The 25,933-nt window shown below is 36.5% G+C and overlaps 1 protein-coding gene across 2 annotated transcripts in view; it reads left to right on the top strand.

Annotated features, from left to right (window-relative positions):
* The window catches only part of map3k1 (mitogen-activated protein kinase kinase kinase 1, E3 ubiquitin protein ligase), a 67,389-nt gene that overhangs the window by 13,969 nt on the left and 27,487 nt on the right, over positions 1–25,933 (top strand). Inside the window, exons 1-6 of one of the 2 annotated variants that reach the window (XM_051908960.1) lie at positions 19,846–20,010; positions 22,166–22,316; positions 24,156–24,365; positions 24,775–24,969; positions 25,533–25,649; positions 25,740–25,888. In XM_051908960.1, coding sequence (XP_051764920.1) covers positions 19,937–20,010; positions 22,166–22,316; positions 24,156–24,365; positions 24,775–24,969; positions 25,533–25,649; positions 25,740–25,888 — 896 coding nt within the window. In that variant the 5' untranslated portion in view covers positions 19,846–19,936. Of the gene's footprint in view, positions 1–19,845; positions 20,011–22,165; positions 22,317–24,155; positions 24,366–24,774; positions 24,970–25,532; positions 25,650–25,739; positions 25,889–25,933 lie in introns of those variants that run through there. The other variant, XM_051908959.1, reaches the window with a different exon arrangement.

Below are 25,933 nucleotides of genomic sequence, written 5' to 3'. Positions count from 1 at the left end.
TGGATCATTTTCTTCTCCTAATACGGTTATCATTGCTGTATTGTCAGCATGTCTAATTGTAACGCTTGCTAACTTTTTTTTTTCTTTTTTTTTTTTTTTTTTCAAAATCACGATTTCTCGATTTAAAAAAATAATAAAATCGAGGCAAAACATTAAATTCGAATTAATCGAAAAAATCTGAAAAATCGCCCAGCCCTAATAAGAAGTAATGCGGTTTGTCCTGTCCATTTAATCCCTTAAGACAAAACTGGCTGTGTTTACATTAATTCTGCGTCATAAAACCATTTTGAGACGCAAGTACATTAAACCACTTAGACGGAGTCGCGCACAAAGAGCGGCTTTTAAACAATGTCACTTAGCGTCGCATTGACCTCAGAAAAGCCATTCAATGACTATAAATTTAAAGAAAAAATAGCTAGAAAAATCACTCTAGAGAGGAGCATTTTGCTAAATATATGCACAATATCTCACATTCATTATATTTTTACTTAACCTGTTGTCTACATGATGAAAGAATGGAAAATTAAAATTAAATTTAACACTGCCTATATGATTCTATGTGAAGAGCTGCCTTTCACCAAATTTACCTCTCAGATATTACTAATGAAGAAAAAATAGACTGGATGTGTGCAAGACATATGACTACGTTTATGCATTGAGGAGGAGGCCAAACTACACTCAATGGCCAAGTGAAGCTGACATAATTATAGTCTGTGACACTGGCTCAGATGCTGTGTAAAGAACAAATCCTTGTGACCTATATAGTTCACAAGTTGGAAAAGATGTTCAGTTCCCACTTTAAGTGAACCTTAGTTCCCAGGACACCCACAGGATGGATGAAAATGCTGATGCAGGGCAGACATAAACACCTAATAGAAATCGATGGCTTTTATTTATTTATTTATTTTTTTGGTCTGGAGCTCTGTTAATAAATAATGCACTTAGTTTAGTTTGTTATTGGTCTTGTGTACCCTAAATTATACTTTAGAAATGTTACAATTAAATCCTAAAAATGTAATAGAAATTTTTGTTACTGAACGTCATCCTCCGAAATCCTAAAAATGGTCAGAATGTCATAAGTCATGAAATATGTTTGGAATCTGTGTGGCCTAGAAAACGTTTGATTACTACAGTACCGTAAAAGAGCTCTAGTATTTAGGTTAAATATAATTTCTTTATTTAAAAGTGTATATTGTTAATTTAGTTGTAAGTTTCAAGAAAGTTCCACTGTGCCAGCAGTCATTAACTGACATATTTATTAACAAGGATGTTGACTCTAAAGTTACTTTTTACCTGAATTTAAAACTGACCCAAAGGCTTCTGTCTGAGCATGGAGTCAATGTTTAACATGTTTTATGCTGCTATTCATATGAAACCAGCACACAGGAATATGTAGGTCATCATGTGATCAGAACGTGTGGAGCAGAACGTCAAATCTGCACTCATCAGTCATGGATTGGAATGGGATTTCCATTCTAAATATGTGATTGATTTAGCATGCTTTATTGATGTGAGAAAATGCTATTAGCTGATGTATTACAAAATATTCTAGCCAAAGTTTCTCTGTGAGCTTAGTTCACACCAAACATGTCTGGCTGTTTCTTAATATATCCGTTTCAAATAAAGCTGATGCTCTTTGCAAGCTAAAAAGTTTCATGGGTGGATGACTGGTCAGTCCGTTTTAGAAATTTGTTTTTGTCTACGGTATTTATATGTTAGTCGTAGGGTCTCTGCTTGGTAAAAAATCCTGTGACAACTTTTAATATTTAACCTCAAGAAAGTCAATGATTCAGCGTGAAGTATTTTTCCTTGATGTTAAGATACTGACTTGGCAGAAATATTTCCTTTTATGTTAGTGGATCACAGTCTTGTTTAAAGGGATAGTTCACCCAAAAATGAACTTTTTTGGTCTTTTTTGAAGCCCACCCCTTCACCTGTGTGTTTCATGAGCCCTGGCTTCCCCCGTTCCCTCTAGGGCCTGTGCTCTAGTTCCAGCGCTCCCGTCAAAGCTTGCGGCTCATTCGTCCTGACGTGTGTGTGTGTGTGTGTGTGTGTGTGTGTGTGTGTGTGGAGGTACACAAGTGCCCTGTGATGGGGGTGCAGGAATGTGATCAGAAACACCGTTAGCAACTGCCCTGCACACCGAACACAGCCGCAGTCCTCGTTTGCAAGCACACGCGTTCAGGAACTGCCAGCAATACAGCGAAAGGGCTGATGTTGTGCACTTGTAGTGTGTTGTTGTAGATGGCAGCTGTGTGTGTGTGTGGGAGTGGGGTTAGTCGGGCAGTCCTGCTGAGAGAGGGGCCATTGGGGAGATTGTGGGGGTCATGCTGCTCTAGTTGGGTAGTGTGAAGCGTTCTCCTGGGAGGAATTTCCCTGCATTCCAGTTACATGCCAGAGCAAAGTGCATATTGAAGGCTGTAAAAACACATGGAAATGCATGAATCTAGACTATGCTGTGCATTATGTGAAAAAAGGTTTAAAATGTCAACTTTACTCAAAAAATGTGTATATAAAACAACTTTGTCTACTGTTTGAAAGCAACAGGACTGTTAAAATCACTAAATAATCAGGAAAAACAAAACCAAAGACTAAGTGTAGGGCCAAATGAATTTTTTTTTTTTTTTTTTTTTTTTTCTGATTACCTTTTTTTTTTTTTTTTTTTTTTTTTTTTTTTCTTCTTCCCATTTTCTTTTTTCTGGATTCCATTTGAATGGTAAATTACATTTTAGTAATCAAAAAGAATGTATAATTAATTGAAATCCTTGAATACAATTTAACAACAATTTATTAGAAGTTCAACAGAAACTACATTTTTTGGGACATATGAAATCTGTTTCATTTACCCCAACTTCTGTTTTAATCTTTCAGTTTACTTAAATTGTAATTATTGAAAAGCATGTCTAATCAATTGAATTCATAAAACCTTAATTTAATTTTTTGTTCATTTTTGTGAATTGTGGAGACATTCCATAGGCGTAATGGTTTTTATGCTGTACAAACCGTATTTTCTATCGCCCTACACCAACCCTACTCCTAAACCTACCCATCACAGGAAACTGCCCATTTTTAGAGAGAGACTGAAACTCATTCTGTATGATTTATAAGCCTTTTGAAAAATGGGGACATGGGGTAATGTCCTCATAACTTGCCCTCTCCTTGTAATACCTATGTCATACCCATGTCATTAAACAAATTTGTGTCCTGATATGTCACAAAAACACACAGACACACACACACACACACACACTTTCCTGTATAGACTAGTTCTAATAAAGGCAGCCGGTCGTCATCAACACATCTGTTTGCATATTGCTTTCTTATTGGAGCCTGTGATCCTACAGTAAGCACAAACTCTGACCTGCTTTTCTTACTGTACTCAGGGCTGCGAGAGAGACTGAAACCCTAAACCCTTTCTATTGTGGACGTGCTGGGACACTCTTCTGCAGTTTCAGTCACAATCCAGTTATGATATTGCGATACAGTGAGATGTATTGAATTTTGACGTTTTGCAGTGTGTGTATATCATATTGTGAATAATTCCCAACCTAGTTTTTTTTCCTTCTGTTCTCTTGCTAAGTCACGCAGAGTTTTTGGTCCCCCCCCACACACACACAAAGATGTTTTTATGCAGTCTCTCTCCTACTCATAGCACAAACAAGCCTACTCCCATATGTATGCATTATTCCCACAATGCTGTTTTGTATTCAGTTCTTCTTAATACATTTTTCAATTCTTTAAAATGGTAATTGTGCTATTTATCGATAACATTAAGACCATTTTCATTTTATTTTCTTCAGATTTTAAGAAAATTAAGAATTCACTTTTTAATCATCAAAATAATTCTTAAGAAATTTAATACATTTATTCAGCAGACACATTACATTGATCAAAAGTGACCGTAAAGTCATTTATAACGTTACAAAATATTTCTATTTTAAATAAACACTGTTCTTTTAAACTCTATTCATCAAAGAAAAAAACTGTGTGCACTACGGTTTCCACAAAAATATGTTTATATATATATATATTTTTTTTTCTTTTTTTTTTTTTTCTTCTTGTCTAGCTTACAGCTCTGTACACAATCTTTCAACCAATTTCATGAGGTGGATCCTGGGATTAATGTTTCCCACAACATTTTGTGAGACTATGGTGGGTGGACCCAAGCAAAATGCATCAATCTGGTGCACTTGGAGAGAGAATTAAGAGCTCCAACCCATGTTCAGTGTCCAAATTTAACAGTAAAAAGTCTGTGCATTGACTTATACCTGGGCTTTAAAGTGGACTCGAACCTTTAGTTGTGAAAGTCTCTCATTCTAGATTACATTAACACTGATGTTTTAGGAGTCTAATAGTGATGATGATAATAATAATAATAATTTTATTTTTATTCCTATGACTATATACTTTCACAGTCTTATGCAATTTGATAAGGGCATGAAGCCATGTCGTACTTAAACTGAACTTTTTTAGTTCTTTTGACAGATACTTTGCCAAAGCAATGGCGCAAAACATTGATAGAGACCTTAGCTGTGTCCCAATTCAGAGGCTTCATACTTCGAAGGACGCAGACTTTAAAGGCCGCATTTGAAGGAGCCTTCAAATTGGGATGGCCTTCGTTGGGCCACTGTGATGCATTCGACCCTTTAATGCAGCCTTTGAGGGATGCAGCCTCTGAATTGGGATGCAGCTTTTGTTATTATGAGATGTCTTACCCTCACTGCTCCATCTGTAAATGAAAATTGTTTAACTTTTTGCTGGTGCTTCTTCTCTATGAGTCTTACTTACACTAGTAGAAATTTGCTCATTCTTTCATGTATAATTTCTTTAACTGTGTGATATTGGAGGGGTTTCTTGCATATACTGCCCACGTCAAGTCCCCCACATCACTTAATTTGGATTGTAATGATAGATCTGGGCTTTGACTTGGCCACGCTTACATATTTTGTTTCATCATGTTGGAAAGTTCAGCTTCAACTTTTTTTGCATATGGCCTTACATTCTCCTCAAGCACTCCTAATCCTAATCAGCCTATAAAAACATTAGTTTGTTGCTTTACTTGCTGCCAATTGAATGTTCTGTTCTTGGGTTATTTGTGATATATTCCTACTATCCGGAGTGCTTTTGTACTGTAGATCATTAGAACTTTGCATTCTTTGCTGTCTGTAATTTAATGATATCTTAAAGAATGTCCTGTTTATTTTTTGGTTTTAAACTTACCTATGACTCTTCTAGAGAGAAAATTGTCACTGAAGGCTGGCATACATACAATCTGTTTAGATTTTAAAACACTAGGCATTATATAATTGCTGACTTTGTAAACGGTTACAGAGAAAAACTGGGTATTATACAGTAAACGTCTGAGAAATCATAAACTCACAAAGAAGCATGTGCCTTGTTGCTAGGAGATGCATGACGGATGAAAACAAACATGGATGTACAGGAGCTGACGGCAGTAGTTGTTGCGACTCTGTGTACTGAATTGCAAAAAAATAAGCGAAGCACATTTGGATGTGGTCTTGGGTGGGTAGATGTGGACAGTATGGCCTGTACAGATTGCAGTGGGAGTTGCAGGTGAGTTGCAGTTATAATGTGTGCCATACACTATCATGTTCTACAATCGGCTCAAAATATCAAACATGTTAGATACCCTTTGAATGGATGAATTATAGTCTAAAGTAAATCTGCCCATTATTTACTACACAATTTTCCTTTTGCAACTAGCGTGGATGAGTCCAGACTGCAAATTGGGGCAAAGATCTGGGCAAATGTCGTGTAGTGTATTCATCTTTTTTTTTTTTTTTTTTTTCCCTCTAAAGCTCACTTGAATTTGTTGTAAAATGTTATGGTGTCTTGAAAGCTTGTGTGAAAGCAGGTTTCTAATGAGGTGCTTTCATACAAAGAACACTTTCCATTTGGTCATTTCCAGACAGTTAAACGAGTTTGCTTTGACATGTCTGCTTGTTTCACATTTGTATGCTACCCTGTAATATTTACAAATGTTAGAAGTGTACCAAATTAGAGGAAAACTGTGAGGAAAACTATTCATAGAACGTGTTCAGTTTCATCATCTTTAGTGTCTTTTCTCAGTGGGAAATTTACTAATATACAAAGCAAAAATTAGACTTGGACATAATATCCAGTGAAAATACCAACAATGTTTGAATTTTTCTGCTGGAGGATTATTTACGCTAGTCACTGTCTCCATTAGCACAAACCCTTGTATATAGTGCTGATCTCTTTCTTGGTCCATTCTATATTAGGAAATTTATTATAAGGTTGACATCTCAGATGACTTCCGAAAATAAAACCATGGTTCCTCCCTCACGTTCAGCTAACTGTCTGAATGGACCTCTGCAGCCAACAACTGTTTTGATCTGATAAATCTTTGCTCTATTGCTCTTCTTTAAAAGTGTGTACTGCAGGATATACAACAAAATGAAACACAAAAATGTTTAAAATACAATAAAGTGCATCAAAATAGCAGGTACATTAAGAAACAAAACCTCAAATTAAAGTGTGTAACAACTGAGAGGTATATAGTAACACACATTTCCTCCTGAACATTTAATTTTCCAGTAATCCCATTAGCAACTGTTTCATCATTTACTTGCATACCTCAAACACACATAATATCAGGTCAGGCTGTTCTGCAACAAAAAAAAAATTAACATTACTTGGAATTTATAACTCTTACAGATACAATATCTACAATATTTTTTTTGCATTGATGAAAAATCTCTGAACTGCATTGAACAGCAAAAGCACATTGTCAAAGCACTTGACACACAAACCTGGCCATGTGAAAATACATACTGATGAAGTGTGCTCATGCATGGGTCATGCACCATTAACTACAGACAAACAGCAGAGCATGGTGCTAGAAATGCCAAGATCATGGGTTCAAGTTTTAGGAAATGCATGATCTGAGGAAATTTGTATCTCTAATGTAATGCAAGTCAGTTTGGATAAGAGTTTGCTAGAGGTCTTCTCGGGTCCTAAAATCTGTACCTGACCTGAATTACTTCTTGCCCGACCCGACGGCATTTATTTTTTTAACACGACTGGACCCAAATGTAAACGACATTGATGTGTACACAGCCTGCAGCCCCGCAGTCAGTCAGGAAAAATCCCAGTGTCCAGCTGACTGATTTGGCCGCTGCTCCATTACTTACATTGATTTATTTACTTATTATTACTTTATATCATTGCCTGCCCAATGGATACAAGTTATTTCTGAGTTCGGCTTTCATTTGTGACCAGTGGATTGGAAAAATACCGAACCCGACCCGTGTCCAAGACACTTGCCAAGGTTTTGGACCCCAACCCGCTCGGGTTATGCAAATAATGTATAATAGGGAAAAAAAAGATTAGTACGACCTTTGCAGCCTGGTATAGAAATACTATTTAAATGGAACTTAAATGTTCATGTATCTGTATATTAGACTTAACTCTCCCCAAAATGGCATTTTTACTTTCAGCTGAAAGAAAACACTGGCCAGAAATCCTGGCTTAAACAAAATGTGAAACTGTTATTTTAGCATCCAGTTAGAGTATTTTTCATATGTAGGGGAAAAAAAGCAGCGTGCATGTGAAATGACCAGGTGAATTGCATTTGTAAAAGCTGGATGCTGTTGGATGACTTCTTGAGGAAAAACAGCTCAAATTTGCAGTTGTTGCAATAAACCAGCCTGTATGGTAAAAGGCAGAGAAGCTTCTGTTACTAAATAAACCAGCTTTTCTTTCTAAATGGATAATGAGCCTTTTGTTCTTTGTATATTCTTAAGCACTTTGCTGTTGTAGGGTATAGATCTGTTTGCATTAGTCAAAAGATTTATTTTTGAGGTTTATTTTGATATCATTGGGCCTCATTCATGAAACACAAGAATTTTTGTTTAAATTGTTCAAATTCATAAGTGTTCGCATTTTCAAAATGTTGGTGATGTTTTAGACAAAATGATGACACAGCATTTAGGGCTGGTCCAAATACCTTTTTTTTTTTTTTTTTTTTTTTTTTTTTTTTTTTTTGAGCGTCGAAGCTCTGTAGTAATCCGCACCGAACATTCGAAGCTTCGGCGGGAGGAGGCTGAAGATATTCTTCTCTCTATTAAAGGCATGTGTAAGGAGTAGAAATATAGTGTGGCCCCTTTTAAGAGCTGTGCGCTCCCAGTTGAACTCTGTTGAACGACTCGAGCACCGCATGTATGCGGATTATTTCTGTCGCTATTTAAAGTTATTTTCTTTATTAAGCAACGCTGTGGATGGCATAACATTTGCCACGGACAGTTACACGAGTTTCATGGGGAATAAAGCGCCAGTTGTGAAATGTCAGTAGCCTCTGTGAAGTCTGTCTGGTAACAATAACTCAAGCTAATTGAGCTAACGTTATCCCTATTTGCTCCGTAGACAACGCGTTACAGCAGGAATCTCTGTGTGTCTGTCTGCCTGTTTGCATTTTGATTATGTCGAACACGTTCAGAATTAATAAACTTTTAATATACTACAGAACAGAAAGCCAACCGGAAGCGGCGCGCCTCATGCGGGCAGGGCTAATATGCTCAGAGAACGGACACTGCACTAGTGATATAAAACACAGGTCTGTTAAGAGCAATACTTTTAATAAAGTAACCTAACATTTTTCCGACAAACAAATCACTCCCAAATCAGAAATTAGCAGCACAGTAATTACTGACACAGTAAAGGGTAGGCTATTTAAATAAAAGAAGAATGAAAACTAAATGAACGAATGGTAATAAATAAAGAACGCGCCGTCCCAGTAAAATCTCCACATTTGAGTTTTAACAAGCTCCTGTATTTCGCAGAAGATTCATTTAGACTGATAATAATGGGTAAAAAGGCTAATATATTTTGTTTCTATGACAAAGCAGTGCAGCTTAACACAAAATACGAGTTCATGCAGTTGTGCGCTTCAGACAGAGAATACTCCAGTTGCAGGGAACACATTAGTAGGCTAAGAAGCAAATATATTTATTAAGTATAACAAGGTTGGGTTCCTTAAACTGTCCATCATATTAAAAACGGCTAGGTTATATAAGATAATTGTAAAAAAGAGTATTGTATTTCGCCAGATTTTATATTGTAAACATTCAAGCGCGAATGATAACCGCTTCGCGAGGGGGATGCCAGATGTGCAAAAAAAAAAACAAAGAAAACACGAAATTTGAATCCCAAAATTGAAAATCAAATACCAACCTACCAAACGAATATTCTGGTCCAGCCCTAACTGCATTTTGATAACACTATTTACCATAATTATATATAATAGCAAAATTAATTAGTTAACCATTTAGTTAAATGAGAAACATTTCATTGATAATAAACAGAAACGATTGAAAACCCCGTGTAGTCTGTTTTTATCCCTTTTATTATAGATTGCTGTTATTCTGAGAACGAGTGATAGGCATATTAGTCTGTATTATAGTCTATATTAGTAATGCCAATTAGTCACTTTTGCATTAAGCCGTATACTGGGGTTGGTTTCATAAACCGCTAAGGCTAGTCTTACAAGTTAGTCATCATTTTGTTTCTTTAAGTGTGTTTATAGCTTTAAATCAAGTACATAAAAATGTAGATTGGTCTAATTTGATATCGAAATTAAGACCGATTACCCCTAACTAACTGCTTGTTGGTCACACTAGTTCATAAGACATAGTCTTAACATAATGGCTATGTTTATTCAACTGACCCCTGGTGTCAAACCTGAGATGGGACTCCTGTACCTGTAACGTAGGTGTAATTTTTGGGCAGGGATCATAATGAGCGGGCACATGCAGTATGTTTATGTATGATTGGAAACCATTAAAATACACAAGTTAAACTATCAGTTCTGAGTTTTAACATGCATTTGTGAATCCAGAGGAGTGTTTCCAGGAAAGTCTATTTTTATGCACTATTTAAAGGGTTAGTTCACCCAAAAATGAAAGTTCAGTGATGCTGACACAGGAGCTGGCCAATACTGAGCCGGCGTTCTGATGTAGAACCTGGAAGCGCTGATTGTAAACAGCACAGGAGAATGACACAGAAGAGAAGAAATTGTTGAATCAAGTTATTATTTTTGTTTTGTTTTTTTGCGTACCAAAAGTATTCTCGTCTCTTCATAAAATTAAGGTTGAACCACTGTAATCACATGGACTATTTTAACAATGTCTTTAGTACCTTTCTGGACAATGAAAGTGGTTGTTAAATTGCTGTCTATGGACGAGTCAGAAAGCTCTCGGATTTCATCAAAAATATCTTAATTTTTTTTCCAAAGATGAACGAAGGTCTTGCAGGTTTGGAAGGAGATGAGGGTGAGTAATTGAAGGGGGGGGTGTAATGCTATTTCATGCATTCTGACTTATTTACACTGGCCATGTTTAGCATGAGAATGCAACTCTTTAACAGAGTTTCAAAACACGAGTTGGACGTATGGCAGAGTATTTCTGTGCCAAATAGGGTGGAATTCCTTGTATAGGCACTTCTCCCTGATAAGCGTGCACACACACATCACCCAGAGCAAGAACACGCCTATCAACGTGCTTCGTTTGGGATACGGAATCCGAGGGATTTTTCAACAATGGCTGTGTCCCAATTCAGGGGCTGCACCCTTTGAAGGCTGCATACATCATCGAGGCAGTCTCATTTAAGAAAAATAACCATTAGATTGCAAAGTAAGAAAGAAATTACAGTATTTTACACCTCACAATGAATATCAGTCAATTTTATTAGTTTTTTTTCTTCAATATGACAGCCTTGATGGCGTATGCAGCCTTCAAATGCGACCTCCGGAGGACGCAGCTTCTGTTAACAAAGGAGTGTGCTTTTGGTTGTGAGGGGAAAGATTACCTTTATCAGCTTCCCAAAGAACCCAGTGTTAAGGGAACCAGTGGATGAAGTTTGTTTTTCCGGGGCAGCAACAGAGTTGTGCACGTATGTTTGTTTGTTCCTGGGAGTCCGGTGATGAATGCTTTGTAAACAAGTCCCAGTTCGGCGCTGGATTTGCAGATCATGGGCGGTGGGTAAAACTGCATCAGATGTGTGTTTTGGCAATGGGCGCGCAAGTGCATAAAATGTAAACAACACGAACGTTTTTGTTCCCTTTTTATTTATAATGATGTCACATCTTGCAGACGATCTCTACGCAAAAGCTACACGCGCTCATGATTCTTTAGCTCTGCCAACGGCACTGACGGCAGGCACGCCTCCAGGAGCTCTGCTTTTTTCGGAAAAAGACTCAGTACAGCGTACCTATCTTTTACAAATATGATAAAGCTAAAGACTTTTCGGAGATATGAAGGATGCAATATTACTCTACATGTACTCGAGATTAACATGAGATTGGCAGGAACTGTGTGTGATACCCCCCCTTTAATGACAGAATTTTCATTTGTGGGTGAACTAACCCTTTAATTTACTTTTGAATTTGCACTGTTTATACATCTTTGTAGTTGTGGTGTATATTAAAATATACAATATTTCCAGTTGTTGGAACCCAGATGTTCTTCTTGAAATAAGGACAACTGAAGAATAAGCTTAAGCACTTATAAAAAGTTTGTCCAAGATTTTTAGGTTTTGTTTTAGAGCCATGAATTTTCATTAAACTGCGAAATGGCCAAATCAAACAATATGAATAAAGAGGTCATATGATGCTTTTTAATGTTTTCCTTTTCCTTTAGTGTGTAATGTATGTTTGTGCATGTATAAGATCTGCAAAGTTACAAAGCACATAGAATAACCTACTTTGTAGGAGACTATCTAACAGAGAACACTGATCCAGACCTGCCGAAAACGCCTCAATCCAAGTCCAGATATTACTTCCTCAAACAACCACATCACAATGTGAAATATTAGCATAATGCCCGCCCAAAGGCATACGCAATAAGAAAAGATGAGGTTTCAATGCACTGGGTCAGCTGTCCAATCAGAGCACTCTGATCTTTTCGAAAGGAGGGGCTTTGTAGAAGTCACTGTGTTTCAGAGAGACTGGGAATAGGGGAGCAGCAGTAATGTATAGTATGTGAAAAATGTGTTTTTTGAACATTAAAGCATGTTAACCTATTCTGTTACACCCAATAATCAAAATAATGAGCTTTTAAAATAGCATCATATGACCCTCTTAAACAATGTCCAGTTATGGCCGGTACCAGTATGATCACAGATATATTGCGTGTACTAGATAGTATTTTTTTTTTTTTTGTGAAACAACATAATAGAAGAGCTGTCATTTTGTGAGCTTTTCCACCCAGGGATTTTTCTCCCCTGAATGGCTCTCAGATGTACAGTAAGCCAGTTTGTGCAGTGATTTAAAAGCACTCCTAGTCTTACAGTGTGACCCAGTTCGACTGTAACCGAGTGTGATGATATTGTGATAACGCTCATGTCAGTGGCAGTTAGCAGCTCTTTCCATATGCTAGTTCACATTACAGCCAGAACCCGGTGGATGAGCATGACAAAGTTTGGTCTCTGTAACGCCCCCGTCATGCTTAAAGGCAAGGAAACCTGATTAACTTCACTATAGCAGTAGACACTAATACTTCATGCCTGTCCTAGTTCCTTAAATGTGGTTGTTAGAGATGTTGGCAGGACAGTGGTGGGTGGTTTCAGAAATGGCCACCAAACAAACATGTATTTTCCAAGGCTTCCTGCAGTCTGTCCAGCATGTGCTGCCACCAAAAATGCCCTGTTTGTGTTCCCTCTTGCTGCATGGATTTAACTTGTTAAAACTAACAACTGATTTGTATAAAAACATTTAAACTGCACATAAGGCAGTTTTTATAATAACAACTTTATTATAATAACTTTTTAATGACAATTATTATGTTTCTACTTTTTTTTCTGAAATATAAACATTTAAACAGTGGCTGTCATAAATACTTTTCATGACGGATTTATTATTATCAAATATTTATCAAAATATTAATACACTATTAAAATAAATGCTCCTCTCTAGAGTTTATTTTTCTAGATATCTATTAAGTTTATGGACATTGAATGGCTTTTCTGAGGTAAATGTGACATTGTTCTCAAGCTGATTTACTGGCGTCTTTCCGCTGTTGAAAACGGATTGATCAATTACATTGGCATGATACATTTCAGTAAGTTGTATCTTTTTAGTATTCCTTCTGATGTTTATTTATGTTTATTTCATGTTTATGCTGTAACTAGTAGTAAAGCAGAAGAGATGATCGATTCATGTGCCGCTTGAACTGAGGCGCTACAGCGATCAATCACACCACATTAAAGAGCACCAAATCATACTCATTGTTTGAGTTTCATTATAATTTGAAAGTTGAGTCTTTTTTTTATAGCAAAAGTAATAAAGCACAATTCATATTGCAATTATTGGATGGCAGGTGTGCTACAAGTAATGTTTGAAGTTTTGTTCACTCATCATCTGAAAACAGTAGGGCCGCTCTTGTTTTCGAATTAAGCGTATCCACTGCTGCGCACATGCTGTGGAATTGATACAGTATCGACATATAGTAAGTGACGATACATCATCATATCGATGTATCGTCACTTACTACATGTTGAGTAAGTGATTTATTGATTAAAAATTGCAGGGCAGCGTTGAGAATAGGGATGCCACAATTCTCAATATAATAAGCCGTAAACCATTGTTCCTTACCATTGATCTATTGTTCCTTCATCCCGTGACAGCCCCATAGTCTAGGCCAGAGCAGAGTCCTGCACGCGGGCGGGTACCCGACGGGTGACCCGCCAAATTTTTTGTAACTGGTGGAATAATATTTACGTGTCGGGTGCGGTGCGGGTGTGGGTTGGACGCGCGGCAGGCACGGGTAGACTGCGGGTCCAGTAGCCGAGACTATTCCAACTCAATTCGGTGCATTTGACAGCTGCTTTCAAATGGTCCCGTGCTTATTTGTGTTCACGCTCTGTCTAAAGACCGTTAAAGACTTCTAATTACAGCACGATTTGCAGCGCTGAGCATTGTAGCCAATCACGCTGCATCTGATTGAAAGCTATAGTGATTATTAAAGGGAGCGCGCTTTGCTTGCTTTATGTATTTAATATAGGCTATTTACAATTTAAATGAAAGTTTTAGAATATTTTTCGCGCTGCTACAAAGAGGACCAGCGGCCAGGTAAACACTGCTTAGTTTCAGAAGAAACAACCGCGTTTAAATGGAGAGTGAATCTGATAAAAGATTTACTAGCTTTAAGCTTCCAGTTAAATAGGCCTACTAAAACATTCTTTGTTCTATTGTTTTACTTGTGGTGTTTAATGCAATGTTTAATTAGATGCACCGACATATAATGCCTAATGTTGTTTTTTTGCTTGTGTTAGGCTACATGAGAAAAATATTTTTGTCTACCTGATGTAGGAGATTTAATGCGGGTTGGGTCGCGGTTTTTATGTCAAACGGGTCAGGTCGGGTGCAGGCTAAAATTAGTGTTTCTGTCGGATATCGGGTCGGGTGTGCTGTTAATAACGGCGGGTGCGGGTTTATCAAACAGGACCCGTGCAGTTCTCTGGGCCAGAGGTCTCCAAACTCGGTCCTGGAGGGCTGCTGTCCTGCATAGTTTAGCTCCAACCCCAATTAAACCCACCTGAACCAGCTAATCAAGGTCTCACTAGGCATAAAAGAAACTTTCAGGCAGGTGTGTTTGAGCTGGTTGGAGCTAAACTCTGCAGGACATTGGCCCTCCAGGACAGAGTTTGGAGACCCCTGGTCTAGATTATGCAGTGTGTACCGGAAACACAAATGATTAGTTCACCTCTCGTCTTTGGGTCTGAGCCATTCATTCTTTTATCACGTGACGTGACAGATGTATTAGATACAGAAATTAGTTAATAATTCCCAATCTTCCTTATAAACAATCGCGTAGTTAGTTTTTTTTTTTTTTTTTTTTTTTTTTTTTTTTACAGTTACGTGATGCGGTTCTGATCTCAAATTTCTTAGAATTTATAAATTTGTGAGCTGCCAGTGTTAAATTTTTTATATATATATATAATTCATGTATAATATATATATATATATATATATATATATATATATATATATATATATATATATATATATATATATATTATACATGAAATTTATTATACAATACAGTAGGATTTTTTTTTTTTTTTTAAGTGAAATAGTTTTTCAATATTGTATTTTTTTTTTTTTTTTTCTCCTTAACCTCTTATTGTACCTGTCACCTAGAATAATACAGCATAGAATAACAAAAAAACAATCTGATGTGCCAAGCCATCAGAACTGAACCAAACCAAAAACCGTGGTTAAAAAACCAAGGTATGTATTGAACCGTGGGCTAACTGTATTGTTGCATCCCTAGTTGAGAAGTTTGTGTTGCTGAATGTTTCTGTGTGCGTAAGCTACAGTGAAGAAAGCGCATTAGTTTAGAACTTAGTTCTAATTTTTTAAATAATTTTGAATAATTTTTCTTAAATGTAGAGTGCGTGTTAATTTGTGCAATGATAACCTACCAGCAATTTAAAGAGGATTTTATTAATATATTAGAATCAGTACATTACAATATAAATTTATTAGAATGAGTAAATTTATTATTTATGTGCTCAAAAAACAAGAAAACAATCAGAATTGTGACTTTTTTTGCCGATACACTGTCCTGGAAAACGGCACAGAGTAAAAGATCAATTCTTCCGTTCGATACCGGTTGATCAAATGAGAATCTATTAAAATAGCTATTTTTAACACAGCCTTAGTCTATTGTTCTGTTTTGTTTTGTTAATGGCTTTTTTTTGGCATTATTTTCCTTTTTTTTTAATAAAAAAACAAAAAAAAAAGTCATGTTCTGTAAGTAGAAAAGGGATGGCCAACTTTAGTCCTGAAGGGCCACTGTCCTGCAGAGTTCAGCTCCAACCCTAATCACACACACCTGAACCAGTTAATCAAGGGCTTCAGGATTACTAGAAAGTTACTGGCAGGTGAGTTTTAATCAGTGTTGGAGCTAAACTCTGCAGGACATTGGAAGTTGCCCATGCCTAAAGTAGAACACAGCCCAGCCAACAAGTGTCCATCATCTGAACTCACTGAATGCTGTTTAAAGAAATCATCCCAGTAGTGATGCACTGATATTGATTTTTTTTTATTTTTTTATTTTATGGCATCACCACCCCCTATTCAGTATTTATATATTTCTTTCTATATTTCGAGCAGCTTTGCTGTGCCTGGTACGGTATTTGCTCTGCTGGCGCATCTGTGTTCTCCTCTTTGCGTCCGTTTCAGCATGTCTTATCTCTGTCTGGCCTGTGTTTTCAGACTTCATAATATTTCCACACAAATGATTTTTTTGGGAAATGATTGCCATGCAGTTTGTGTGAAAGTCCGAAATAGACATCTGGCAAAATAAAAACTAAAAACCAATCGTGTGTTTGGAGCAAAAAACGTGCAGTTTCGATTTATGGCTGGCTGACCGGTGCATCTCTACATCCCAGGATGCACGTCATGATGCTGAATGTCCAGACTGTGCTGACCAGGAATCTAAACGAAGGCTTTGCTTTATGTTGGGTGATGGGCAAAGCTCGGAGCATACGCCTGCTGTCTCTGTTTATCAGTTATTTTGTTTTGTAGAAAGGTTAGTTTGTGGCTTGTCTTTTTTTTTTTTTTTTTTTTTTTTTTTTTTTGATAGCTGGATTAGTTGCCTGTGCTGAGTGCTGGTTAGTCCAGTGCATATTTGGAGTCTTGGTTTAACGTCTGAGTACTCGGCCCCTCCAGCAGAGACACGCTCATTGTGTTGGCAGTAACACGAGCGATGAGAGCGCTGCGGCCCATGAGAAAGGGTGTGCACAGCTACAGCCCTGCAGTCTAGGCTTACGTGGAGGCTTGAAATGGATTCCCAGCCGCTGGCTCTTCCACATCCCACCTGCATGGCCCACAATGCCTCTTTGTTCCTGCCCTATGGCACTGTGGGATAGCTGTTATCTGAGAGGCAGGGGTTGGCCACCACCGACTTTCCCATTCAAAGTAAAGATGGTGAATTCCTGCTATCTGGTTTCGTTGTGGCTGGCTCAGGCTCGTGAGAGCTCCTTTTTCCTAGTGTGGGAGTGAGGTGCTCTGTTGTGTTCTTGCACGCTTACAGTGTTGCCGTTTGCGGTCACGTTAAAGCCGCACAGTTCTCCTCCAGAACATCGAGTGCGAGAATTAGCGTTTGTCAGTACAAGTGATGTGTCCATACAATAGAAAACTTGACACCGTCTGCAGTTTGATAATGTAACATTTATCAGAACTTTCTTGAGCAGCAAGATTAATTCCTTACCAAGGTGAAATGAAGTTTATTCTCAAACACTGGTTTTTGCATTTCATAATTCTCCATACCTGTTACCACATGCTAATGAACACACATACTTCTTTTAAAAAATAAATGTTAATGTAAATATTAACAAATGAAATTACAAAAATGGCATGTAGCCAAGTATTTAGCCATTACATACACAAATATTCAAATAGTAATTAAGGAAAATAATAGGACCTTATATATTATAATATAGAATATTTAACATTATTTATTAATAATGTTTTAATACATTTTTAGGGCTGGGAAAAATAAGGTGTTAATTTCTGTAATTTAATATTTGCTGTTTAATGCCAGCATATATAACTGATTTGGCTAAATAAATCCAAAACTAAATGTGACAATTTATGTAGGCATTATTATTATATGTGTTGGTGTTCATTTAAATTAAAAGTTTATAGTTCATCATGTCCTGCAATTGTTGTTAATAAATGACAGTCTGAAAATTTGCAGTTAGGCTTATAAAATGTTAATGATGGATTTCAAATATGTTTAATAGCTAAAAGTACTGTTTAAAGGGGTAGTTCTCCCAAAAATGAAAATTTACTCACCCTCAGTTGTTACAAACTTATATAAGTTTCTCTCTTCTGTTGAACACAAAAGATATTTTAAAGAATGTTGATAACCAGCCATTGACTTCTATAGTATTTTTTTCTTCCTACAATTACTCAAATGTAATTGAATGTAATGTGATTAATTAATTACATGCAGACACAGATATGACATTGCATGACGTGACACAGCTAGTCCAGCACACTGTATTTTTTGGTAAACTGGAAATGGATGGATGGATGGATGGATGGATGCCGTTTTGTTTTCCTCATAAGAGCAGTCTTAAATGAGTTAAATAACGTCTTAAATGAACTTAGAGTTGTCACAGCAGCCTAATAAACCAGTTGCTGTTATGTCTGTCATTAATGTTAATCAAAGGATTAACATTAATGACAGAGAAACATTAATAACATTAAACATAAAACCTTAATGACATTAACATCCATTATTAATTAACATTAATAACAGAGAAAACTGTAGCTTTAATCTATATTTCATTTATAATTTATTCAGTGAAGACTGTAAAGTGTTTGTTAACTTTATTCAATTTCTATATATTTCCTACCTGTTAGACAGGCCACAGTAAATATGACATTTGTTATAATGGGTTTATGTGAAGACCGTTTTAAGTTCACTTAAATTAAGTTATTTTTAAGCCTAATAAATGTTGAAATTGATAGCTATTAGTTATACTGTAATGTTGAATGTCTATAATTAATGTTTAAAAAAAAATCTATTTCATAGAGACATCAGTAGCAGTATTAGTATCAGTGATACTGGCCTTAATTCATAAAAAGATGCCATTAAATAAATATTTAAAATATACTGTCTTTAAGTTGTTTCTACATTAATTTGGAGAGTAACTGTGAATTTATTACAATTCAAATATTAAAAACTCCAAAGCTTTTAATAGCGATTAATTACAGAAAAAAATGAGTTAATTAGTTTTTTTTTTTAATTGATTGACAATACTAATAGTACTTGAGTGCTGGTGAGAGGGGTTTATAGTTATTCTTTTAATTTACACATCTTTTTCCATTTTCTCGTTAAGTCCTGTTACAAAACTCAAACCATAAGGCATCATGTTTTGTCATCGTGTGAACTCTGACCAACTCTGCACAACTCAAAAACACTCAGAAAGTGTCTCTACGCCCTTTCTGCAGATTACCATAATTATCTTTAACACATCGCTATTATCGTCCTTTTGGCTTGACATTCTGTTTTAAAACCATGGCTGGTCATGTTTTTTTTTTTAATACAGCATGTAAAGTTAAAACAGTTAAGTTCTTATGTCAAGATTCTGTGCTCTTTTACATTCAATTGTATCTAGCAGTTTGAAAGGAGAAAAAAGGAACAGTGTTGAATGTTGTTGCTGCATTAAACTGAAAGTCACCGTGTGTGTGTTTGTGTTGCTGTCTATTGAATCGAACCGTAAAAATCACAGAAAGGCCCCTCGTTTGGTTTTCATGGACGATCATTAGTGTCACTTTCCGAATACACATCCCGTGCTCATCCTCCATTATTAATGACAGTTAATTGATTTTTCATTATTTTTCATAATCATTCTCAAAACAGGACAATGATGCATGCATTTATTAGGCTGTCAGTTAAGAGCTGATAAACTAGCTTACAAGAGCTGCTGGCCAGTCCAGTGAAAACACAAAACAATTCATTATAGACACAATAAACCATAAGCAATATTTTATCGTAGCTAACCTTACTGTCAATATTTAATATAGACAGTATTCAGTATTTGTATTCTGCATTAGCAACACTGTAGAAAAACTGGTAATGTTACTTTTTGTAATTTTAGAACCATGCTTGATGAACATAGTTTTTAGGTTAATGTCAGTGATTTTTGTATTAGCAATACAGTTTTTCTCGAGCCTTAACAATCAGTTGGTCAGCAGATAACGCTTCTGCAAAAGAGTAGCTCTTTTTGACGTCACTCCACTTCCTCATTTGATGTGACTGGGGGAGCACAGGAAGTCTGGCTTTCCTGTCTAGGGTTGTTATTGTTATGCAGCGCTCGCTGCTTCTTATCGAGGAGCCCAAAAGAGGCGAAAGGACACCAGTGATCCTGCTGCTCATTACAGATGGAGACGGTCCACAGCTGCCTACCACTCCTTCCTGATCCTGCCGCCACATGTGGACACACAGCGCTAAATGGGTGCTTAGACTCTGTCTCTCTGTGTCTGTCTTTCTTAATCTTAATCTCGGTCTCTGTCGGTATCTCTGTCAGGCAGTTTAGGGGCTTTTCCACCATTCACTTTAATGATGTTTAATAAGACCCTCAGTTGTGATTTTCATCTTGTGTAAATTGAAGCATGACGGGTAAGTTGGCAGTTGGCAGTTCTTGATGCAGTGTTTCCTCCATTCACTATATACTACAAAAATACTTTTTTGTAACATGAAATCTTTTGTTTAAACTTACTTTTTTTTGCATATTTATGTTTTACCTCACTTTGTTACACAAACATGCAATCATTTAGCAGGGGTGTAACGATAATAATATGGATCATGGATATGGATCAATTCATCAGTCAAATGACTAATGATATGATGTCGATTTCAATGTGTCAAAATTGTGTGTTTAAGATGCACATTTATTTTGACACTTTGAAGCATGCAGTGTCTGTTGAACGCTCTATGTATTTCTGTATTTTAAAGAGCTAAAGTGTTTTTTCCTGGATGTTCCAATTGACATGTTTTCATTTTAAAATTTTGGTTGCATTTGTAAGTTAATAAAAATGTAACTGGTTTTGTGAAATAGGCACATAACATTGTAATAATATTGATATCAACCGCAGGCCCTTGAATCTAATCAAATCGTAATCGTATTGTGGCATGTTGAGAGCTATCAGCAAATATTGTATAGGCGAGAATGAATGTCTCGTGGTGAAATGTCTTGATTTACACCCTATCGGTTAGTCAGATTAATTCAGTTACCATTAGCTATGTTTCCATCCAACTGTTTTTATGCACATTTTGGGATATCACATAAAAAAAAAAAAAACGCTGGATGGAAATGCCAAGATGCGCATAAATTCTAAAAAAACTGCGCACAAAAACATATGTGCTACAATAAGCTACGACACACACACATTTACCAAATAAATCCATGTGATGTGCAACAATAAACTCACATGACTTTGCCTCAGCAGAGGATGTGATTGGATAACTGGACTAACCAGTGGATCAGTTTCATCGCGAAACATCTCCAATGTTCATATTATAAATTGCATGTGTTGTTCCTCATTTGTAAGTCGCTTTGGATAAAAGAGTTTGCTAAATGAATAAATTCACTGCTGCAGACAGCTAGTGAAGCCAGTGTGTTGTTGCTTTACTGTCTTTTAATTTTGTTGTAACCAGCCATTATATCTCATCACATTCAACTTTTGGCTGCAAACAAACAACAATGCGTGTGAATATTTCTTTTGCATTGTGACTGTAGAAAAAGCATCTTGATGTATGTCTCTTAAAGTCCCAACAAAGCTACACAGAATTTGTACACAACTGTACACATTAGTAGTCAGCTGATATTTAGCATTTTGTTAACACTTTAGTATATGGAACACATATATAAACTATTAACTGCAACTTTTCCCTCAATAAACTCCTAATTTACTGCTTATTAATAGTTAGTAAGGTAATTGTTAAGTTTAGGTATTGGGTAGGATTAAGAATGTAGAATAAGGTCATGCAGAATAAGGCATTAATATGTACTTAATATGTACTAATAAACTAGTTGCTTATTAGCATGCATATTACCAGAATATTGGACCGTAAAATAAAGTGTTACTAGCATTTTTAATTATCGCATCAGCTGATAAGTGTTGGGACTTGGAAGTGCAAAGGCCTTAAATTTGACATCCAGCGCAGATGCACAGGAGCTCCCATTCTCCAACTTCATTAGTTTACTGTCTTTTGTTTAACACTTATGTCTAATAAATTATTAGACAGAAATGTTAAACTGTGTAAAAATGAGGCAAGCAACACTATGCATTTTAAATAGTTTTATATATATATTATATAAAATAAATATACATTTATTTGCATGTTATTTTTTTTAAATACTTTTTAAATACTTAATAAATTATTTATCTAATTTATTGGCTTTATATTGGACATCGGCCATCCTGCTCTCAACAGTATTAGCATTGGCCATCAAAAAAATCCATATCGGTCGACCACTAGTATCTGTGCCGCTTGCAGGGAAATATCTGTTGAATATGGTGGAAAGTGATAAATATGGTGAAGTACAAGTTCACATACATTCTTATTAACACTCAGACTTACGATCATAATTTCTTGTCTTACTGCAGCCGGGACATGGACAACAAGGAGACTCTGCGCGGGCTGCAGAAGATGGAGGACCGGCCGGAGGAGCGTTTGATCCGAGAGAAGCTCAAGGCCACCTGTATGCCCACCTGGAAGAGCGAATGGCTCGAGAGGCGGAGCAGAAGAGGCCCAATGGTACGAGACAATGAAACCATAGCTATCACAGCTTGTGCTGTTTATTGCACATCTCACCACAAGCACATTTTCGGGGCACCGTGTTAAAAATAGACCAGTTTTTAAAAAAGCATCCTAACAACCTTGTTGTGCTATATTTTTGAACACGAGAATGCATATTATTTAAATGTGAAAACGTGTCCCGTGACAGTCAGGTAAACCCGTAACTATACAGGCTAATTATACGGGGCTTGCTTAGGACATTAAGATTAGTCAACTAGTTGTTCAGGCAATGAAATGTAGTTTTGCACGTGCCTATTACTGTTGTGCTCATGTTTGCCAATATTCATTTTTTGTTCATTACTAGTATTTTTCTGCAATAGTGTGTCAAAAGGTTTATAAAATTATATTGGTATTTGGAAACAATTTATAATTCATTAGTTAATTCATTAGTATTGTACATGTTAAGTATTTCTACAGCATTTATTAATCTTAATGTTAATTTCAACATTACTAATAATTTTTTAAAATCAAAAGTTTGTGCAAGTCTGTTAATATTAGTTAATGCACCATGAACAATGAACAATTGTATTTTATAAACTAACACACAATAAACAAACCAACAATAATTATTTTTACGATGTATTAATCTTTGTTAGTCCGTGTTATATAATGTATTAACAAATGTTAACAAATGAGACCTTATTTTAAAGTGTTACCATTATATTATTAGTAGAATTTATGTAATTATAAGGGTAGTTTTAACACACGAAAAAAGATATGTTCTAGCCTCGCATACATGGCTTATGAACGGCTCGTTTTGAAGAATGCCATTTCAAAACTACAAAAAATTGAAATTCAAACTCTTTTATATTCTAGTTTTAAATGTTTTGTTTGTCTTAGCTTGTTTATTTATAGTTAATTTTAGTTCATTTTACAGAGATGTTTTTTCAATTTTGTGTAAATGGTTTAAAATAACAGACTAATAATAGACTTGTCAAACATTGCCTTCATTTTATTCATATGACATAATCACTGATTCGTCAGATTACTGATTTTCTACCTTACTACTGTTAACTAGTTAATTAATCCAGTGATTTAATTGTTAACTATTGCTAACTTCTGTTAATGGTTAAATCATTGGATCAGATGCCCTGTTACCAAAAATAGCTGAAAAACAGTTGGAGTAAGAAACAGGAAATGAGAAGTTTTGAAGTGGAACATCTCCTTCTGAGAGCAGCAGGCCTTCCTTACATAACCATTAGAACAACTGACCCTGTTGATGGACTTTCACACTGTCTGCTTGAATGCTTCGCTGCAGTTTCACTGCGGCAAGACACTAAGGGGCCGTTTACACGACACTGTTTTCAACTAAAAACGTAAAACTTTTTATGCATTTTGGCCTTTCATTTACACAATAACGGTGTTTTGGGGGCCTGAAAAAGCGAACTTTTGCAAAACGTGAATTTATGAAAATGGTGACGTCATGCTCATGGGCATACGTATTACGTGTTTACTCTATAGGCATGTAGTGTTTCTTTACAAAGTTACATCGCCAACACTTGGCCTGGCAGCAGAATACAGTGTTTTTAGTCGTTTTCGTGGATCCATTTTAACAGGGATAATTTTGACAACGTTGTCATCTGTATTTCCATTTTAGTACATTGTTTTCATGTAAACTTACCCTATACTAATGTTTTCTCATAGGAAATAACAATTTATAGTAATACAAAGCATAATCTCAATGTCCAAATATTGGCCTATATGACTCATCCCTACAAGACAAAATAAAAAAGCAAATCAAGGCACAGGAAATGGGATGAAAATAGTTTTTGATTTTCTTGTGTCATCGTATCTCAGGTAGTGAAGCCCATTCCTCTGAGAGCAGACGGCACTGAAGCCGGAAGCGACAGTCACAGTTCGTCTTCCTCTCAAAGCAGAGGCCATCGCAGCCCATCTCCTGGACCTTCCTCTTTCTCAGCCGCCTCCTCCTCTTCATCGTCCTCCACAAAGACTGCTGGGAAGCCTGATTCTCCTGGTCTGCGCAGACGGAGAGGGTCCCCAGTGCCTGTGAGTTTGTCACATTTAAATTGTCTTCTGGTGGCATGAATTTTGTTGTTGTGTAGATGTAGAGTGTTTTGAAATCTAATTCAACAGGGTTTCTGCAAGTCTAGTTCACCCAAAAAGTCATCATGAATAGAATAGAATTTCATGAATGTGCAACCTAATGTAATCTTAAATGTTGTATATAGCTTTTTGTTAATTGTATGACTTTTGTTATTCACTTTTTTTTTCTTGCCATGAAGATGGCCTTGTTGCTGACATGACGTTAAAGAATAATAAAAAATGTCATTGATTAAATTTAAATTTAAAATTAGAATATTTCTGTGAGTTTGTTACCATTTAGGTTGTCTTAAAAAATGTCTCAACATCTGTTTTGCCGTGGAGCTGATGTGTTAGGCTGAATGTGTCGTTACAGAGCGGCAGGGTGACGCCCCCTCGCAGAGCTCCCTCCCCTGATGGCTTTTCCCCATATAGTCCAGAGGAGACCAACCGCAGGGTCAACAAGGTCATGAGAGCCCGCCTCTATCTGCTGCAGCAAATAGGACCCAATTCGTTCTTGATTGGCGGAGACAGTCCTGACAACAAATTCCGGGTGTTCATTGGTCCACAGGTATGCTATGTCCCTATGTCAAACGTCCTGAACAAAGTACTAGTCAAAGAAAAACCCTTAAAGGTTATCAGGCCCCTCATGCATCAATTGCCATATAAATAACTATGATATTGATTAGTAGAAATGATTGTATTATGTGAGAAGAAACGCATAATAGAACTAGGCATAGAACTAGAACAGCTAGTAGAAAATTGGTTGCCTGGGACAAATACATATTTTAGTGTTGTTATACATCAGTACAGTAAAGAAAGTAAACTAAGATTGTCAACTGATTTTATGGGTCAGAAGTGTGTTGGGACACCGCAGGGAAAACCATGTTTAGCCTGCCATTTACTATGGATAGTTTCTGTAAAATCAAACTATGGTATTTGTTATGAAAATCGGTAGCCTAAAGATAAAAAAAAAAAATAAAAAAAACTGTAAAAACAAATGCCACTGTTGTAATAAAAATGGTTCTGTTTCCTCACTGCCCAATATGTTATATATACTTTAACATAATTGTGTCACTTACATAATATTTAGTTATTCCTCATAATGATTTCCATTATATTGTTTGTGATCAGACCTGTAGCTGTGGCCGAGGGACGTTCTGCATCCACGTGCTCTTCGTCATGCTCAGAGTCTTCCAGCTGGAGCCATCAGACCCTCTACTGTGGCGCAAGACCCTCAAGAACTTTGAGGTGAGTTGACTGTAATCCAGCCAAAGCCCCACAGCAAACACTGTGCCATTCCTCATGCTCAGAGTACATTGATGGTTTGATTTCATTCAGGTGGAGAGCTTGTTTCAGAAGTATCACAATCGCCGCAGCTCACGCATCAAAGCTCCCTCACGTAGCACCATCCAGAAGTTTGTGTCTCGCATGTCCAACTCTCACACGTCATGTACCTCCAGTGCCTCCCCATCCAGCAATGAAAGCAGGTTTGTAATGCTCGAGAGTCACTTATCTTGTGGAACTACACTATA

Source organism: Ctenopharyngodon idella, chromosome 10 (assembly GCF_019924925.1).
Source record: "Ctenopharyngodon idella isolate HZGC_01 chromosome 10, HZGC01, whole genome shotgun sequence".
Taxonomy (NCBI): Eukaryota; Metazoa; Chordata; class Actinopteri; order Cypriniformes; family Xenocyprididae; genus Ctenopharyngodon; species Ctenopharyngodon idella.
Note: the sequence above shows the minus strand (reverse complement) of the source record. Positions and strands in the feature narration are given on the sequence as shown.